The sequence below is a fragment of the Solea senegalensis genome, linkage group LG1 (assembly GCF_019176455.1).
Source record: "Solea senegalensis isolate Sse05_10M linkage group LG1, IFAPA_SoseM_1, whole genome shotgun sequence".
NCBI lineage: Eukaryota > Metazoa > Chordata > Actinopteri > Pleuronectiformes > Soleidae > Solea > Solea senegalensis.
In genome coordinates this window covers 35,374,207-35,394,955 of record NC_058021.1, presented here as the reverse complement: position 1 = coordinate 35,394,955, position 20,749 = coordinate 35,374,207, and the positions used below count along the sequence as shown (strand labels likewise).

The 20,749-nt window shown below is 39.3% G+C and overlaps 2 protein-coding genes and 1 long non-coding RNA gene across 3 annotated transcripts in view; all 3 read left to right on the top strand.

Annotated features, from left to right (window-relative positions):
• Positions 1-547: 547 nt before the first annotated feature.
• LOC122776576 (coiled-coil domain-containing protein 106-like) lies at positions 548-7,551 on the top strand. The gene is made up of 5 exons (XM_044037199.1): positions 548-719; positions 4,400-4,627; positions 5,359-5,571; positions 5,662-5,868; positions 6,512-7,551. The coding sequence occupies exons 2-5, from the start codon at positions 4,420-4,422 to the stop codon at positions 6,889-6,891; spliced, it is 1,008 nt and encodes a 335-aa protein (XP_043893134.1). The 5' UTR covers positions 548-719; positions 4,400-4,419; the 3' UTR covers positions 6,892-7,551.
• A 1,853-nt stretch (positions 7,552-9,404) lies between these two features.
• On the top strand, positions 9,405-13,095 carry LOC122767025. Its single transcript, XR_006360151.1, has 3 exons — positions 9,405-9,548; positions 9,986-10,060; positions 13,038-13,095. It is a non-coding gene; the product is annotated as an uncharacterized LOC122767025 (long non-coding RNA).
• A 4,465-nt stretch (positions 13,096-17,560) lies between these two features.
• Positions 17,561-20,749, top strand: part of myo3a (myosin IIIA) — a 57,315-nt gene continuing 54,126 nt past the window's right edge. The window contains exon 1 of the mRNA XM_044022322.1: positions 17,561-17,638. The gene's annotated coding sequence lies outside the window, so the exon portion shown is untranslated. The remainder of the gene's footprint in view (positions 17,639-20,749) is intronic.

Sequence of the window (20,749 nt, the reverse complement as noted above, 5' to 3'; positions counted from 1 at the left end):
AATGTGATGTGTAAACTGCACTAAAGGACACGCCCCTTTATGTCACTGGCCCTTTGCTGCCTTCATGTGATTTTAAAAACTGTTGGAAATTTTAAGCCCCAAAAAGACACTTTTGCTTTATTTTGTTATGTTTTATTTTATTTTATTTATGTTTTACTGGCAAAAAGCTTCTGAGTGTTTATCAAATAATAATAATGATCAATTAAAGGGCCAGTGTCTTAGAATTGATGACATTATTACAGATTGTAATAATTCATACAAAAATCTGTTAAATGTTAAACAAAATGATATAAATGTTTTATATTACTGTATTATTGATACATTATTATATTATAATATAGTATATAATATTTCTGTGATGGGATAATATGACCCTATTTTTCTCTGAACAGTTAGCAGCTTCAGTTATTTTACGTTCATGCTATTATTTTACGATTAGCTCTAATAATTCCATCTATGGCTCTCTTTACTATAGTTGTAAGAATTCCGAGTTTCTGTGGAGCACTTGAACGCATCGTGACGCCCACAGCCTCTGGCCCCGCCCCTACTCTTTCTGACATGTATGTTGTCACCTCGCGTTTTCTCTCGTTCTGTGTGTGCATTTCTTTAAAAAACTGCGTTTTCCAGACAAAGTCACGCTTCACCGTCCACACACAGAGACGCGAGGACACCGGGGGACACCGTGAGACGTGTGTCTCATTCACTGGACTCTCCTAAAGGTACGTTATAACCTGTTTTCCACTGTCTTTGTCCCCCCTTTTGATTTTTCTCCTCCCTGGTAATTACAGTCATTAGCGTCCATCTTGGCAGAAAGCTAATTAAAAATCGCTGCACACAGGAAATGGTTGACACCTGTGTAACACTGTAAAATGTAGGTTTTATAGTTTTTCTGTGGGGACTGAGGTGGTTTTATTGTAATCGTGTGTGCTTGAGAACACGTTATGTCAGGTGCTGGTGGAGTAGAATGATCACTGCAGCACTCATTCACTCAGCGTGGTGTAATAAATACAAGAGTCAAATATCGTCACCATGGAAACAGACAATGATTTTTCCACTTCCTGCAACAACAAACACAACACAGTGCGTTCAAGATGAGCCGATACAATCGTCAGTATCGGTCCAAAACTGATGGAAATGACACAAATGTGTAAATTACATAAACGTCACTTGCGCTATTAACTACAGACTGTTTAAAATTTAATAAAGCTACTGTATGTATTTTTTTCTTGCTTATGAGTCAGCAAAAATGTGTTGTTCGGAGGGTTCTGTTGGCAGAAATGTCTATAAGTAAAATAAAAAGTAAAATAAATCTATTTAAAAGAGGGCCTTGCTTTACAGAGGTCATATAATTCAGTAGCGTAACACGTATCGCAGTTGACACGTTTGCATCACAGTAATTACGCGGCAGTTTGTGATATTGAAAAAATTCCAACGGTTTCTTGAAAAGCTGAGAAGTTGCACATCAAAGCAAACGTGTGGTTATTACGGTATTTTGTCTTTGTCACCAGAGGGGAGAGAGTTTGAAAAACACCTGTGCATAGTTTAGTTTCCATTCATCAACAAATGGTATTTTAAATATCTTACCGTTATAATGTTCACATTTCAAATTCAACACGCAAAATCTGGTCATCATTTTAACGTAAAATACACTACTTTAATATGCAGTAAATTGTAAATGAGTGTAAAAATGGGCAAAAGGCACTTAGTTGCAGGACATTTTCTGACCCTTTTTTATGATTAAAATAAGCAAAAGGACATTTTGAGGCTTAGATGTTAAAGGGTTAATCAGTGTAGGAGCTAACACAATTATTTTATATTTCTGATTTGTTTTATGTCACATTGTTGTGGTTTTCGGGCCATACGGTGGTATAGTGGTTAGCACTCGCCTTGCAGCGAGAAGACCCGGGTTCGAGCCCCGGTTGGAACAAGGGCCTTTCTGCATGGAGTTTGCATGTTCTCCCCGTGTGTGCGTGGGTTCTCTCCGGGTTCTCCGGCTTCCTCCTACAGTCCAAAAACATGCAATGTGGGGATTAGGTGAATTGGACACTCTAAATTGACCATAGGAGTGAGTGTGAGAGTGAATGGTTGTTTGTCTCTATCTGTGTGTGGCCCTGCGATGGACGGGCGAACTGTCCAGGGTGTACCCCGCCTATCGCCCGATGTAGCTGAGATTGGCACAGCACCCCCCGCGACCCTCTGGTGGAGGATAAAGCGGTTAGATGATGACTGACTGACTGACTGTTGTGGTTTTCTTTGACACATTAATCCTGGCTTTTCTTTAATTTTTTGTTGACCAGCACTTCACACTATTATTATCCATTATATAGCTTTGTTTTGTCATCAGTCAGTCAGTCATCATCTAACCGCTTGTGTTTTGTCATATTATTTCATATTTTTGCATCACTTAAAATTTGTCAATAATCAGTTGTCTTTCATAAATTAAACACAAACGTAAATGGAATTCACTTAAGAGTCAAAGAAAGTGTTTTAATTAATGCTAAGGTAATTTATTCACATGTAATTTACACGTACAGTCGTCTAACTATGAAAATATGGAAAAACACTTAATATTTTATATTTAAGGCCTTAGATTGAAGCTAAAATGAGGATTTATGACCACATTTATAGCAATTGTGTTCTACTGAATGTATTAATAAATGATTTATCACAAATCATACATAATTCATTTAGTCTCCTAATCGGCAGCTATTTTCCGTCACTGGTAAATATCTGCTTTTGTTTGCTATCTGCTCTCTGACAGTAAATTTTAGGACCTTCCACCATTTTATGGAGCAAATAAATCAATTAATCAAAGTAAATAATTCACAGATTCATGAGTCACAGTCAAAATTAATATGTATCTTAAATAATCTCATATAAAAACAGAGAAGACACTTGTTTTTTTTGTTTTTTTACCAAGCCACAATAAAAATGACTTCAAAGTCCAGTGAGGTTTGGCCTCAGTTCATCAACTCTTATATAACTGTTTTTTATGGCTGTGATTTTGGTTGCAAAACCACAAGTTAAGCATTAAACCTTTATTAAACACAACAAACTCACTGTTTATACCAAGAAATGTCCCTAATTCTGCGTCCGTCCTTCATCTTCAGAGGTGGATGTCCTTTCCGTCTTCGTGTCTCCACATGTCAGATTATATTATAAGCTTCGTAAACAGTCTTTTTTTTTTTAATTATCGTGCGTGGGAAAGTTCCAACGTGGAGAACACTTGCCTCTAAATTCTGAGAAGTTAAAACACATTATTTACATTTACCCATTTACATTTATTTAAGAAAATAATGCGAAAAACACTTCATATTTTATTGATTGAAGCTAAAATGAGGATTTATGAGCACATTTATAGCAAATATTTAATGCATGTGCCGTCGTTTTCTAATGAATTTATTAATAAGTGATATATCATGAACTCGGGGGCTGATTTAAATTATTAATTTTAGTCTCCGTTTATCACGTTATTTAGTACTAAAAGTAATAAAATCACATTTTCAATATGTAGAAATATAAAATAAATGTTCTCATATTTAAATAAACACGATTTATTTTTCCATAACTTATATATACATCTTAGTTGATCCTATTTAAAGCTTTAAATGGAACCTTTTATTGAATATATCTTTTGTCTTTCATGGTTTAATTTACATTTAAATTAACTGTCATTGTTAATTTATGTTAACAATGTGTTTTATTAATAGAAGCATCTGAAAATAAGATAACGCTGAACCCATAAAGCAAAGAAACAATTACTTTATAGCAGTGGTTCTCAAACACTGGGTCAGGACCCACTGATGGGTTGCAGGAGATCATTTTTGGCTCCCTTGCAGTATTAAGTCTTAAGCTTTAACTTAACATTTATGTTTATATGTTTCACATGATTGAGTGAGAGAGAGTGTAAGTGTGTGAGAGAGAGTGTAAGTGAGTGAGTGAGTGAGTGAGTGAGGTTTAAGAGAGTGAGAGAGTGTGAGTGAGAGAGTGTAGAATAAAACACCTGTCAATTGTGTTATTATTTATCAGATTAATGATTCAGTAACAGCAGCCAAGTCCTGTACCGGTGGACCTTGAATCATCTAAATGATTTAATATAGTCGTAACATGTCCATATTCTGCCTTTTATGTGGAATCCATGTTCCACATGAACAGAACCACGAGCTATTCTTAACTTCATGAACAACAAAGTAGCTCTTTTATCATATAATTGTAACGTCTAATTGCAATGTAGCGTCCTATAATTAAAAAGATCTTTATCTCTTAATTACCAGTTACCGATCTCATACTGTAATTACCAGATCCGTACTTTGTTGCCGTGGAGACGGCGTCAGTGCAAGCTCACGTTGACGTCAGTACGAGGAAGTGGCTGTCACTCATTTTCCTGTCGTTCCCGCAGGTGTGACGAGACGAGGCGAGATGTCGTCAGTGTGGCACCAGGAGCCGTCGGGTTACTCGCCCTGCGTGGAGATCGACTCCAGCTCGGTGAGGACCAAGGACAGACTGGCGTCTCCGTCCTGGCTGAAGCAGGAGCAGGACGACCTCCGCATCATCAAGTGGGAGAACTTCCAGTCGGGAGCCTCGGCCGATTTGGTTCAGGACAACACGCCGAGCAGCGCCATGTCGGGTAACGGCGGTGTCGCATTCATGTTCACACCAAAGTCAAATAATAACATCTCAGTCTGTGGTTTCAGGTGTGTGGGCCGAGTCCACACATGGGCAGGTGTCTAAATAATCCTGTTTTCACTCACTGAGGTCTCAAACATACCTTAAGTTTCAGAAGTAAAAGTATTCAAAAAAAGTGTGAATGTGAGTGAGTGAGTGAGTGAGTGAGAGAGATTTTAAGTGAGTGAGTGAGAATATAAGAGAGTGAGTTGTCTTTCAACTGGAAGGTTGTGGGTTCAATTCCTGGCTCCGCTAGTCTACATGTGTCCTTGAGCAAAGACAATTAACCCCATGTTGCAGCATGTGAATGGGTGTAAAAGACGGGTGAATGAGTGAAAACTGTCGTGTAAAGCAGATCATCAAGACTGGAAAAGCTCTGTATAAATACAGACCATAATACCAACTCTTCTTCTTCTGATTTTATTTGGTAGTAACAAAGATGTAGTAGTAAAAGTAAAAGTTACAGGTATGTGAAAGTATTTGTACTTCACTGGCAGGGGGTGATATAACTGTAACTGCTGAAAAGCCTTCATAGTCAATCAGAAGAGAGACAGACAAAACTTTACTACTTGTAAACAACGCGATCTATTTTCAAAAATACCCACCTGTCTGTGAACCAGTTCCAGTCAAACATGGACGATGTGGCTGAAGAAACAATGTTCTCACAAACGTGTTTCCTCTTTCCCCCTCCAGCGTCCTCACACGTGGACGGCCTGCCCCCTAGAGTCCTGCTGACCATCACCAAGCTGCAGTGCATGCTGGAGAGCAAACAGGAGCGCATCGTCGCGCTGGAGAGACAGGTGGACGACCTGATGCAGGACCGCCGGTTCCTGAGGAGCCAGATCGAGAACCTCACCAGCACTCGCTCCATGCCGACGTTTGCGTCCCCCAGTCAGGTGACCGAAGGTCAGTGTGTGAAGTACGACACAGATATGTATTTATATTATATTTTACATCCTTTTATTGATCTTAATCTTTATTGTTTTTGTGGTTCAGCTCCTAAACCCAGCAAAGTGCAACACTCGGAAAACAAGTCTCGGAAGAGAGAGCGGGTTTCGTCCAGTTCTTCTGACAGCAGCGACAGCGGCTCTGAAGCGTCCGAGTCGTCCGAGGTCTCAGCGGCGTCGGGTGAACACAAGCGGAGGAAGCACCATAAAGACAAGAAGAGGTCAAAGAAAGGGAAGGACTACAGCAGGAAGAGAGGTCAGTCTTCATATGTTAGGTCACACAAGCAGAACAACGAGTGAGTGACGTTAAAACAAGAGAGAGAAAAATGACGGTAATGAAAATTCCAAGATCTCTGTCTCACCAAAGACAAATTACAAAGACTGACTTGGTCCAAGATCACTTGTCCAGATGCACAGCGTGCTGCACGTCAATGAAAGTGGACGTCATGGACAAGGTCTTTATAAGTTTTCCTCCACATTTTAAGCTGTGTCAGCACATTCTGTCCTTAAATGTTTACATTACATTACATGTCATGTCATTTAGCAGAGGCTTTTATCCAAAGCGACTTACAATGGAATTGAGTACAATCAGCTAGGGGTGGAGTTGAACTTGCGACCATGATGTCTTTTGCACACACAGTACCGGTCTTAACCACTGAGTCACTCCACTCCACCGAATTTGAGGGAATTAGTCCTTGAAAGTCGTTGAATTTGCGCCAATTCGCGCCGGTGCGTGCCCTTCGCGTGTGACACGAATATCACATCTGTGCATTGACTTACGTAAACTTGTCATGTGACGAAATTGTGCCACGTCCGGCGTTATTAACACAATTCATGTTTTTGTACACACTGAACCTTTAACTCCCCGCGTCCCTGTCCCCCGTCTCTGTCTCCATCAGCCACCGGCGTCCAGTACGTCATCCACCGCTACAAACAGGTCCTGTCGGCGTTCATCAAGAAGAAGAGCATGAGCGAGGCGTTCCGTCACCTCGGCATCGACCGCAACACCATCGCCAACACGGCGTCGATCGCCGAGCTGCACCTGGCGGCGAAGGACATGGTCCCCCTGGTGGGCGTGTTCCGCCAAGGAGAAGAGACTCTGGTCAGCTACGCGCAGAGATGCACGCTGGCGATCGACAGCGACGCCGACCTCTCCCGAAGGATAGACCACATGAAGGCCAACGGTGAACTCCTACCCATCTCAGGGAAACGGCAGCGTCTGTCGCACTGTCACATGCAGCCACTGGGGGGCGCTGCAGAGAGCATTTTGATAGGTTGACGAATATTTAACTGTTTCAGAAAAGAAGTTTTACTTTTGTTTTGTTTTTTCCACGATCCTGAACGGCTGGATTTTCAATGTTTTAATGTTTTAAAATAATTGATTTCTGCACATAAATATGCATTTTAATTTTACATTTTCTACATCACCAAAATTATTTACAGCTGCTTTAAGTTAATTATTATTATAATTATAGTACAGATCTTCAGAAGTGGATCGAATTATTCCTCTTTTTCTGATCATTAAATTATTAGTAAATAAGTAAAGTAAATTAAATTAAATTATTTCTTTGTTAAATAATCATTTTATGCTCTGTATTTCTACTTCAAAACAAGAGAAGCCCCTTAAGAGTCACTTGAAAGAGTATTACTTGAAAGTGGGATTTGTTCATTTAGGAAAACAAAGCTGATTTGTTAAGGATAAAATGTCAAAAACGAGGCTTTCATATTTGAATTTTTTCAGATGACCGAGATGCACTTCTGTAAGTTGTAGAAACGCCCACATGGTGGCAGTGTTTACATACAAGACACTTCTACTACAAATCACTGCTACTATTACTGTTTGTTGTTTTGATCCAAAATGGTGGATAAATGTCCTGCACTGGCAGAATGACATGTTTACTGTTGTTTGTTCACACAAAAGTAAAATTTGTTGACGTCATTCTGCAAACGGTGTCGATGCGTTTCTTAAAAAATCTGCAAAATAATTAATCATTTTTTAACTCGTGTTAACTTTGCGCACAGTGTTAATCTGTCAGATTAAATGTGATGCAGCTGTATATGTGACCGTGTACACGGTGTACGTGGTATGTTGGCACCAGTTTGTGTGGACAGTTGGTGTAGCTCATGCTTTGGTGTCAGTGTTTTCCTTTTCACACGGAGTTTGACAAATGACCCTGCACGCCGCGATCTGCTTATCTGCTCCACCTCCCCCTCCTCCTCCATCCACCTTCACCCTCATTCAGTCATCTCTCATTACCAATCACTGCTCCATCACCACAGTTTTTTTTTCCATCCTTTCATTTCCGGTTTGTCTCAACTTTTAAACCGTGACAGAGGTGAAGAATGGTGCAGAGACGTTTCCCGGCCACCAGAGGCAGCGTTCTCCTGACCTGCAAATGTCGGTTCTGCTCTATTTTCTCTCCCCACGACGTGACACTAAAAACACGCCAGACTCTGAGAACATGGTGCAGAATGTTCTGGAACTCTCTGCGTTTCTCTAAAATAAAGCAGCAGAAAAATAAAGGCCCTTAACTATGAGTGGCAGCTGTGAATGTGCCACTAATGACTGAGGGTGATGAGTTTCAGAGGTGGAAACAATGACAGGGACGTGGGCCTAATCGAGCCTGAAGCCTCATCGGGGAGGGGGGGCCAGCTGGGGCTCCATTTTGTGTCTTTCCTGAGTGCAGGTGCCGCGTCATTGTAGAGACCACCCCCCTCCTCCTCGTCCTAGTCCTCCTCTATCAGACTTTGATTTTGACCTTGACAAAAAGAGCATCTGGACATTCTCTCACACTGAGTACTTGTAATAAGCACCAATCAGCCTCGTAAATGGCTCAAGTATAATGCATCTGAACTGTTGAGTTCAAATCAAATGAGGTTATTCTATGTTTTACTGGCGGAACGGTGTGTGCTCCGCATAATAAAAGCCATGGATATAAACATATATATATATGTATACATATATATATATATATATATATATATATATATATATATTTATGAAGGCTTGCAATGGAGAGCAAAACACGCAGAGAGAGAGAGATGTAAACATCAGATTAAAAATGCTTTAACTGCGGAATATTAAGTCATTTTTCACAATAACTTGAGATTTGTTATTGTAAGATAAACAATTTTGGCTGGCTTGTGTTGGCATTTTAGTTATGTGGTTCTCAAACTGTGGTGTGTATAACACCAGTGGTACACAAGCTACCTGTGGTGGTACGGTTCTAATGTATATACCCGCCGTATGTGATCGGAGTGGAGCTGAGGAGTTTTGAACGTAGCGTGTAGAAAGTGAAACAAATGACAAAATAATAAAAATAAATTAAATAATAATAATTCACCTTATCTCTCACTCCATCTTAAACGCATTTCACTACACCTTATTTACACTGCTGTATTTTAATGTATTTACTGAGGTGCTACTTAAACTTTGAGACAGGTTTTCCAATAAAACCCAGTCCGGAGTTTATGGCCTGACACATGTTCCCAAAAAAACAAAGTGCGTGTCCTCCACAGTAGCTTATGTTTTAGATTTATTCAACAATCATTACAAAAGGTAAAAAACAACAACAACAACACAGTGTGACCCGCCACAGCAAAAGTACCAACAAGTCGGCCCAGAAAACCAAGTAAACGAAGAAAAAAAAAAATCAAAATTAGGGATTTTCGTTTTTTTTCCAAAATTATGCAAGTTGAAGTTTCGAAAAAGCCACTGCATGATTCCAGTGCTTCTGTTGTTTTTTCGGCCAATCAACTGTCACAGAGGAAACACATGGCTACTTAATATGCAGCAGCAGCAACCGCCACTGCTGCTCCGAGAAGCCGCGTGTTACCGTTGAATGAAGGTGGATAAGGAAAAACACACTGCTGAAGAACTAAATCGTGGCTGTTTACAGCGCAAATCTTTGGCTGTACCTCATAACGAAGACAGAGGTATCTCACTTCTGCTATGCTAGCGGACTTCATGCTAATGCTTTAGCATTTAAGCTAGCTCTCCAGAGTTTATGCACAACAAGTGGATGGATTATTTAGCGGCTGAAAGAGAGTGGCAGGACATGAGAATAACTGGACACCTCGAGGCGAACAGACACCGGCAGAATGTTTGTGACACTTGTGTTGTTGGGTTTCTGTTTTATCTGTGAGGAGGAGCAGCCCGTAAATTAGCTTAGCACTAAGATGGCGGGGGAAACAGCAGTCCTGACTGTGACTCAGCATTTTTATTTTTCTAACCTGGAGTGATTCAAAAAGTAGTCTGGTGTAAATACGGCAATTTAAACACGAGTTTCTGTCTGAAATATCATGAACTGATATGAGCTGATTTATGTGATTCATATGGCATGTGTTGTTTACATCATGTGTTTCTTTATCAGATTTAGTGGGTGCACCTGACTAGAGTGTGTGTCGTGTTACATCTTCCCTTTTTGATGTCAAACCCCATGGAAAAGGTATGTGATTTTTTTTTTTTATTCCTAAGCTATATTGTGTTGTTAACTTCTTTACAAGCATTTTTCTTGTTAAATGCCAACTTACCTTTGTTATTACATTGGTTTACATGTGTTTTGACTTTGTGGGTTTATGTTCTGTTCACATTCAACGTCTTCCAGCTTAACCTTATATTAAGATGTCCCCTCTTTATGCTAAGCTAAGAGGTCGCAGGTTATAGCCTCAAATAGACAACGTGACATACTTTTTTAGCAAGACAACTGATTACACTCTCTATGCCATTTTCTTCACATTAAGGTTTTATTTTAACAGACTCCGTTAAAGTTAAGTCCTGTGGTTCAAGATCCTTGAGTCCGTGTGCACTGGTTTGTTTATATTTTGAGAATAGCAGCAAAGACTCAGGATTTAGCTTTAAACTTGATCCTCCCAGAGCCAAAATTATATCTATAGAACATGAGGATTTGACTTATTGGCAGCTTAGTTATCGCCACAGTTCTTCTGTGCGGAATGTGGCACATAAACACGATAGACAGGTGCTCACACAGATTTAAATTCGCCCCAAAAAAAAAAATTTGGGCACACTGTGTGTGTGTGTGTGTGTGTACGAAACTCCACACCTTTTGTTGCCCTTGGTCTTTTTGTTAATGGAATCTTAAAATAACCTGCTCACTGTTGGGGGGAAAGTGGGTCAGCGCACCAGTGCGATGCCAGTTCAATACAAAAGCATCAAGTAGTGCATTGTGGGTATTTCCCCCTGTGGTAAAATTTAGGAGGGGGCAGGAGCCCCTGCCTTTCTTTGTCCCCTTTTTTCTGCAGTGACATGAAAATGGCTGCAGAGAGACAGTCAACAGCGTGCAGTCACGTTTCATTCCTGGAAGATAAAAATGTACACTTGCATATTTTTTCTTTGCCTCCTGTTTCAGTGTCTCATAATCCTGTGGTTTATTTTCACATTTAGACAATAGCTCACAGCAGGGTGTCGTCACTGAAACACACACAGAGCTGCTGGGGCTGAAAGGCACTGATGTAATCCAGAGACGTCCACAGAATCACATCAAAATTAGACCTATTGTCATTTTGCATACACACAAAAGTAGTGGAGACAGTAGTTGGATCTATTAACAGTGAATGCTTCAGGACACAAAGTAATAACAGTTTAAATAAACATGTTTAATGGTGCAAACAAGGTGCAAAAACACTATTCTTAAGTGATTTAAATGTAAAATAATCTGCCAATTTGATGAGCTAATTTTGCTTTGCACCTGCCACTTTCTAGTATTATTGTGCCCTAAAAAGAGGAAAAACAGGCCAAAAAAACACACACAAAAATTGCCAAAATTGTAAGACAATTGAACTTGAAACAGGCACAGAAATTATGTCATGTAAGAAAACTTTACTTAAAATGAATTTTCCTTTTCTTTCCTTTTTTTTTAATTTGCACACAGACCAATCTATGAGAGTGAATTTTCCTTAAAGCTTGTAAAAGTTAGAAAAAGAATCTCAGAATTTAATCTCAGAATTCAAAGCAATAACAGTTTGAATGCAAGTTTAAAGTGGCAGTTGCTTAAAACCCCCTGCTTTCAGACTATTATTGTGCCTTATCAGGAGGAAAAACAGGTAAAAACACAATACACACAACAGCACAGTAATTCTGTCATGTAAAGAAAAGTTTACTTAAAATTAATCTTCCTTAAAGCACACGCTTGTTTTAGCTTGTAATTGGTAATTAAAGCTTATTGAGACCAAGTTAAGTATTTTTTAATTAAAAAAACAAAACAAAAAAAAGATTATTTTTCATCTAATGCAGAATTGGTTGCCAAGATTATTTTTCTTTTTTTAGCCAAATAAATGAGAACAATTTCCCCTGAAATTAGGCACATTTCATTTAATAATCTTTGCAGTGTAGTTAAAGTGCATATACTGGGTGAAATAATGCAATTATAAATTGGGCTATAGTTCCAATAACAAAAAAAGTGGGGTAATGATGATGATAATAATAATGAAAATTCAGTGAAATAAAGAGTAGCTTCAGTTGTCTACCACAGTCTCAGGTGCAGGTTCTTGATAACCTTTAAATATATATCTATAAAAACAAACACATATAAATGAAAACCTATAATCATGGTAAATCACATAACAGGATTTCTCTTTGCAATCACAAAATACAGAATGGGGGGGAATACATCAAAATCAAAGATGCTAATCTGAAAAGAGCCTCTTCACAATGACAGCTTTCCTGCTCCATCAACAAGTCTTCAGATACTCTGCTCCATCTGCCTGCTGCTGATAACAACTTACTGCAGGCGGCGGATAATAGTCTGCAAGCTTAATGTGCAGAGGAGGAGGAGGAGGAGTAGGAGGAGGAGAAAGAGGGGGATAATGTATTCTGGGGCAAACCAGCTAACAGGACCCTTTAAATGAGCATATTTAACCTCAGATTTAGCCTCTGGTTGTGAAGGTTGGGGCCTCAGGTTTTGATTTGTCTTGATTCTGATTTCACTCCTCAACAAAAAAACAAAATGGTGGCACTCAGCCTCAACACATGTGTGTTTACAATAAGAGAAAATCTAAAATCTATTTATACTTCCAAAATCTACTTAATAGATAGTACTTTGTACTAAACCATGTCACGGCTATGATGACTCCACCCACTTTGAGGAAGAGCTATGAAGTCATGGAAAACCAACCAAACCGTGCCGATGCAAGGCGGGACCATGTAGTGGAAAAGCATCTTCTGGTAATGTTTATGTCTCAAAACTACCATCACAGTATTTGCTCCCACCTGGATTCACTAATATCTGATACCTCACAGTGTTCTGCCGTATCAAATGTTTTTAGCGTCGTCCTAAACACTGATGATAACCACCTAGTGTTAAGCGCGTGAGCTGCAACGTGATGGCCTCACACAGTGACGGCCTCACACAGAGAGACAAAGCACAGGAGGCAAATATGTAAAGATGCTATGAACTCTATTTTCAGGGTCAGAGGCTGTGGCTGTTTTGGGGGTTTGTGCCCCCCCCCCCAGGAGCCCCAGGAGAGATGCAGCAGCCCAACATGATAAATGGATAAAGGATGTTTTACTGCAACAAGCCCTAAAGGTTTGTTGCAACTGCATTTTATATATACATATACCATGTTTTGTGGTTCTTTGTCTCCCTCGGGAGTCGACGCTATATCCATGAGCACAGAGGAGATGATGATGGTATGTGACGTGGACAGAATGAAGGAACCTCGACCCCACCCTCACGTCTTATTGGACGTGTGTCCAGTGACGCAGAACATGCCACACAAAAGAATCATCTCAAAAGCCTTGGATACAGTCAGAATATAAATGTATATGTTGCAGACAACCAGAGCAGAAATAGAATTAGTCTGTGGTGTCTTGTTCTTGGTGTGATTCAGCTTTTTTTTGGCGCCGCAAAGCCATTTCTTGCAGAGTCAATCTTGTCCTTTCATGGATTCTCCTGGCTTTTTCTGTGTGTGTTCTCTTCTCTTTGACCTCTATTATGTTAACAGCTGTTAATTACACAGTGCTGGCTTTGCCACTCTGTTTCACACAACAGCGTAACTTCCACCGACCGTTCTTATGTATTTCACAGCAGCTTATGGATTTTCTTTAACCCTTTAACACCTTAAAGCCTCAAAATGTCCATTTCTTTGCCCATTTTTCCAGAATAACCTTCAATATCTGGCAGTTATTTACAATTTACCACGTGTTAAAATAGTGTATTAACAATTTTAAAATGAAGAAAAACCCTGTAGTTTTTAATTTGAAAATTGATTTGAAATGTGAACAGTGTAAAACATATTTAAAGTAACATTTGTTTGAGTTTTTGTCTCAAACAAACGGGCCAATTCTCAACAAATCTGCTGTTTTTCCAACTCTCTCCTCTCTGCTGACAAAGACGTTGATTCCTGGGCTTGAGTGAAATACTGTAGTAACCACATATTGACGTGGAGCTTCTCAGCTTTCAGAAACCGTTGGAATTTTTCCAATAGTTGCGTAATTACGGCAATGCAAAATGCGTGTCTCCAATATGCTCGGTTTTGAAGGGTTAACATGTGAGGTGACTGCACCAGAGGCCAGTGTGTGTGTATATATTGTGTATATTTGCAATTTATTAAAGCTGAACATGGAAAAAAAAACACACAAACATATGGAGGAAAAAGCAGATTCAGCTAAATCCTGATTTCAGTGTTTGCTCCATCAGCAGGAAACGACAGAACAAAGACAAATAAGAAGACTGGAAGTAAATCATTATTGTGAAAACTGAAATACACAGCAAACTGTCAAAGCGATAAAGTTTCACCGTATAACTCCCAACAGAGAAGCACTTGCATAGGAGAAATGATCACAGATGAAGAACAGAGAACGTTTTACATCACCAGGTTACACAACTCTGTTTTTAAAGATGACTCAGCATCAGGGTCACGACGCTGTTCACTGTGTGTACACCGTGGGATGAAATGAAAGAGCAGTGGTCACATTTTAAAGTGTGTAGTGTACTTATTCACTCATTGAATGCATGTGTGGGTTGAAATAGCTTCACACTCACACAAAAATGAACAGCATGTGTGTTTTTGTTGTTGTTGCACAAATACACGTAATACAAGTTAAATTAGCAGCTTCAGAATCTAAGGTGCTTGTGGTGTGTGGGCCAATTGTGGTCCTCTGACAGTTTTTATGTGGCCCCCACTTCCTTAACCGAGCAGTTAGGCTGTTTTTAACACATATACACAGAGGCTATAAGAATGTGCAATATATGAGTGTTTTATATCCTTCCCTAAAAACAAATATGTGATGTAAAATCCATCATTTTGGGTGCACTGTTCTGTGTCCACGTGAGCATTAAGGGTTAAACGGGATTAATAAATTGTCACAGAACTTGCAGTTCCTCTTTAGGGCAAAGGGTGGCAGTGCTTTTCTCTAGCTCTAGTTTGGCTGCATCACTGACCTCTCCTGACCTGTTATTCTGCCAGGCCTGACATCATCCTGTCATCCTGTCATGGCCACTGCAAAGGTTGATATCATGGTTGATCTGCAGAGCCGCTTCTTCCAGGAACGATGGAAACTACAACATTTCTTCAGTGACACCAGAGTAAGTGTGTGTTAAAATTTTAAATTTGACAAACTGTGTATTTGCTGTTGCTAAACAATTCCAGGTAATAAAAAAAGGGAGCTGAAAAATAACAGTTTTCACCTCCAAAATAATCAACGAGAATGAAATTAGATTGAAAGTTCATGTTTTCATTTTTGTTTTTTTAATGATTAAGCAACTGTAGTTGTACATGAACTCCAGATTTGGTGTGTTAATTAGAAATGTGAACTGTTTAAAACACATTTAAAATAACATTTGTTTGAGTTTTTGTCTCAAGGTCCAACGTTCACTTGTGCAAATGCGCTGTCTGCGATACTCTCAGTGTTAAAGGGTTAAAAGGCAAAAACCTACAAAAACATCCTTTTTACAACTATAATAACTAAAACAGAACTTTCACGACCTCATTCATCTTTGAAACCTTCAGACAAAAACGTCCAGCTGAACTTTGACCTTTCACAATGTTATATGTGCGACAGGAGGCAGTTACAGTGGCCTGTTTTCTGCTGCCATCAAACACATAAAAAAAAACCTTTAATAGAATGAAATCATGTGCACCTGCAGGAGTTTAAGATTCACCAGTTAAAAAGGAGCCTTAATTGCCTTTTGGAGCCACATTTACAGAGAACGTAGTGTTTGTATATCAAAGGCTGCTAAAAACACACGACTCTCATCACCATCACACGAGCCGCGACAAATCCATTAACACGAGATACAAAAGTGACGCGATATAAACATTTATTTCTCCTCAAGGGGATTTAAATAATCAAACTGGAGCTTCAAATAGAATCTGTGTAATCATTCGTTTCATTTGAAAAAAGTGAAGAAAAGCAGATAACAAACTTAATATATACAATAAATAACTAATAAAATAAAAATATAATAATGATTAGTTCTTTCCTATTTCTGATATTGTGCTCAAGTGTATGGAAGAGTATTAGTGCCACAAATTCAGAATTCAGATTTTTTCTTTAATCTCTTTTTACGTTTTGTTTGATTTTGTAAAAATGACGAATGAACGAATGATTAAACGTATTAAATGGGATTTTTCTCTTTGTACAAACAAAAATCTACATCTCCACTTACTCTTTGATATAAAAACGTGTCACAAAATGATGGTAAACGTGATAAAGAGCTGCGTATACGAGGTCAGCTGAGCCACAGTGGAGCCTCTCGCCTCTGTGAGGAGCCAATGATTTCCTAATAATCGACTTCACAATCCCAATACTCATCTAAGTGGCTCATGATACGCCATATAACACAGCTGGGGAAGTCACGGCCCAGTGGCTCGCTACAATGGTGGCGAGTCATTCACGGCCCGTCAGGCATTCACACCACGTCGCCGCAGCAACAATGGCCTCATCAGGCGCCTGATTCAATCAGTCTTTACACACAGAGACAGAGCCAGAGACAGTCACACTGTCCCTCATCTCCTTCAAGTCATCTCTGATTTCACCTGATTGTGTCTCAGCGACGTCACAATCGCCACGTGATTCATTTTCCAGTCATTTCAAAACATTTCGACACACGACAGATTCCACAAAGGTGACCTTAAATATAATCGAAGCAATTAAATGTGGTCAAGGGACAATATTTCTGTACGTCATTGAATATTTGGGCAATTTGTCAGACAATTTCTTCAAACGTCTTCAGACGGAGACAAAAACCCACGTTTGCGTCTTTAAACTAATTAATGTGGACGTTGCAACACTATCTATTTGAATCAGTTCAGATTTTTTTTTGAATAAAAGATAAGCAAATCATATCAAATCGGATTTGGTAAATTAAGTCATATGCCGGGCAAGATACTGATGCTGGTGGGCCAGTTTTGGCCCGCGGGCTGCCAATTTCTGTCCACTAGTTTAACCCTTCAAATGAAATGTCCTCACTACTGAACAGTTTAAATCACCACCTCTTCTCTCTGGCCTTTACTTCAGGATTTTTTGTGTTTTAGCACTTTGGTACGCGCTGGCTGTGGTTTTTTAATGTGCTATAGACTTCCTGCATGCAGACGTTCCACTGTGCTGCACACAGGAAGTGATTTGTTTTATGCCGAGGCAGAGGCAATGGCGACTTTGTGCGGGTAAAGGGACACGACTGCAAACAGATCAGAGTTTTATGGAAGAGTATTAGTGCCACATGTAAAAGATTTTTTTTGAAAGAAAATAAGATTCTTAAGAATTCTTTTTTTTTCACTATCTTTCAAAAAATCTTTTTACATGTGGCACTAATACTCTTCCGTGTATGTGTGTGTGTGTGTGTGTATATATATATATATATATATATATACATACATATATATGTATATAGATAAGTGAATAAGTGGGCTCTGAGAGACAAAGCTAAATGACTTTGTCGTTTCACTTCCACTTCATTCTCAACAACATAATCACTCTCTCTCTCTTTCTCTCTCTCGAGTACTCGTTCTGTCCTAACTCGACACACATGAAGCAGCAGAGTGTCTGAAAACACGTCCGAGAGCAGGTGAGACATTTTAAGCTTCATTGAACGTAATCGATAACTGTAATTAATAACAATAATAGTTTGCATCAAAGCTAATATTTGGATTCACTTCATTATTTGCTGTTGCATGAACTCATTTAAAAAAAAAAAAAAGCATCTGTAAAAACAGCGAAGGAAGTCAGATTAGTTTATTTTATAAAAAAGCACGAATGAACCGAGGAGACAGAAATAGACACGTCAGCGTAACCCGGCCTTCTTTGAGCATGTTTGTAGATTATCTGTCAGAGGAAAATTAAGCGTATTAACTGCTTATGTAACACATCACACTCTGATGTGTGATGTTTCTGTTTTGAGTGGAAAAAATTGATGGTTTCTATTTTTATTTGTTTTAGTTAAAAATGTAGAGATATGTCTCATATTCAGTGGGATAAATTACTGAAGTGGTCGTAATAATAATGTACAAGTTTATTCGTAAGCGCCTTTCTGACACTCAAGGTCACTTTACACATTAAATAAGAAGATAAATCAAACACACCAAAGTTAAGATAAAATAAACAGACAAATTAAAAAGTTAAAGGTTAAAAGTTAAGATAAAAATAAACAGACACATTAAAAATTTAAGATAAAATAAAAAAGACAAATTAAAAAAGTTTGGATAAAATGAAAGAGACACATTAAAAAGTTAAGATAAAGTACTTTATACAAAGACTGCATGTACTGCCATGCTTACAATCCATTCGTGAACCATAATAATCTGGAATCATGTTTTGGTCGGTGTTGTGTTGATATGCCGTACTCTATTTCACTCTAAATAGGAACTTTGAGACATTTCCCATTCAAACTGACTTCTCTCTGGAACCAGCAGTGTTGCCCCCTAGTGGCCATTCAATATGTTCTTATTTCCCGGTTGGCTTCAGGAGGAAACCCCTTTTTCTCATGCATCATTAAATAACCCCATCCTTCACTGTCTTCACATTTATCGTCCATTATCTTGTCTTGAAACCGTCCAGAGTCTTGGACACGTGTCCCAGTCTGGACCCAGAGCTGGACCCTTTGTCCACGTTAATCACACGGCTGTTATTGGGTGTGGTTTCTGGCTCTGCAGGAGTCATTTGTAAAGCGACGGAGCAGGAAATGAGATTGGTCCTCCCAGGTTGGTCGGAGCCTGGAGGACACGCATGAGTCGTCACAGCGATCGCACGTTGGGTCTCTCTCTCTCTCTCCCAGATGGGGTTTACTGTGTGTGTGTGTGTGGGGTAATCTAATGTCACTTCTCGACAATGATATAGAGAGGCAGTGAGATGCTTTCTGTTGAGTTGTTGAAGGTTTTGGAGAAGAGTGAAGAAGGTTCCTGGAGACAAGACCTCCAAGTCTGGAGATGCAGAAGTAATGTGCTGTCGTGAATCGGGACACACAACTTAAAGTTAGAGGCAGTTAGGGACACACAATGAGCTGTCGGGAAGACGGCCGTCCCAGAGGAGACAGCTGCTGTCCTCAGTCCATGATAATAGTATTTTCCATGCTCTGGACCCTGAAGTTAACTTTCATTAGCCTTGACATTTATATTATAATTTAGTTTGGTTTGTTTTAACTCTTAAACTCTTCATTTTGATTTTATGGGCTGTAGAATTGTCAAAAAAAAGTTCAGTGAGTGAGTTCTTCTGCCCGGTTTTTCCAAGATAACTTTCACTTTCCATATCTGACAGTTATTCAACCGTTTAGGAATTACACGCGCTGAGAAGTTGATGTCACAAATGTGTAATGCGCTGGTGAATCTCATCCGTGATTGGGTTCCCGCAGAAGTCCTGAGGTTCTACCGTAATGACAAGTATGGGCACAATTAAAGCTCTATTTCTATGATTCCCGGTATCTATCCATCCATCTTCTACCGCTTTATCCTCCACATGAGGGTAAGGAGTTAAGCCAAGTTCTCCCAACAACTGGACTTTGAATTATAATAAATGTTTGTGATGAACTGATGAAGTTCTCTCACTCTCTTAAACTGCTTCTTCTCTGCTCTTCACAGAGTGAGTTGAGCAAAAAATAATCATCAGCTGTTGTGTTGTTTGATGGATTTGGTGTTTGGAGGTAAAACAATCACCGGTGCCATCTGTGAGTCTCTGCGATAACTTAATAACTTCTCTGCGAGAGCAATTAACATTCTGACAGTTTGAGCCAAATCAATCATTCGCTCACGCGTGGGGGGGAAAAAAAGCCGGAGCTGCGTGAAATCTCACTTTAGGACGTAATTATGTCAGAAATCAGAAGGTGTTATTAACGTAAACAAACGACACAAAACTGTGGGGAAAAAAATGTTCTCCAACTTCATGATGAGACGCGGAGCAGTAGAATTCTGAATCAAGATGTTGTTTCCACACAAAAAAACAATATTTTTATTTATTCATTTATTTTATTTCTGGCTCCGTTTTCCGTTTGATTTTTGTTTATTTTTGAGTTTAGTCCTGTTTTAATTTGGGTTATTTTGGGTGATGTTTCTCTAATATAAATATTATCAATTAGTTGTTCAACTATGTTGCGGTTGTTTTGACGCAAAGCAACGTTCGTTTATGATGAAACTTTTGAGATTTCTTTTGAAAGATTTCTCTGAGATTAGTTGAATAAATTCAGAAAAACTGAGCCAATTTCTTTTCAAGTGAATGAAACAAATCCTCTTCCTTACTTCACCCTTTATTTTTGATTGCTTTCTTAGTAGACATTGGGAGATAATCCATGATATTGTGGAAGTGAAATCAGCACCAAAGTTTTTTTATTTAGAGTGTCCCCACCTTAACTTAACTTACAAACAACGTCTAAGTTTGAAGCATGTGAATCGACAGTGATGTCGTAAACAGTCAGACTTTCATAGATGCTGTAGATGTGGTTGTGATGCTCTGTCATGTCTGTGGAGACACTGATACACAGTGCGTGACTGACAGGTCTGTGTGAGGTGAGGTGAACTCTCAGTCTAGCTCTGGCTCCGTGTGTGTGTGTGTGTGTGTGTTGTAAGGAGACACTGTTACTCCAGCACAGTCATGGCCTGTTACACCCGACTCTCTCGCTCTCTCTCCGTGCTCTCGCTCTGTCGTTGGCTTCAGTCTCGGCGGCCGCTCGCTCGCTCACTCCTCTGGACGT

What these genes read in the sequence shown, in the direction of transcription:
- LOC122776576 (XM_044037199.1), top strand. Translation starts at nt 4,420, where the DNA reads ATGTCGTCAGTGTGGCACCAGGAGCCGTCGGGTTACTCGCCCTGCGTG. An exon ending in GCCGAGCAGCGCCATGTCGG is followed by an intron (nt 4,628 to 5,358) that starts GTAACGGCGGTG and finishes TTCCCCCTCCAG; the next exon opens with CGTCCTCACACGTGGACGGC. An exon ending in GGACTACAGCAGGAAGAGAG is followed by an intron (nt 5,869 to 6,511) that starts GTCAGTCTTCAT and finishes TGTCTCCATCAG; the next exon opens with CCACCGGCGTCCAGTACGTC.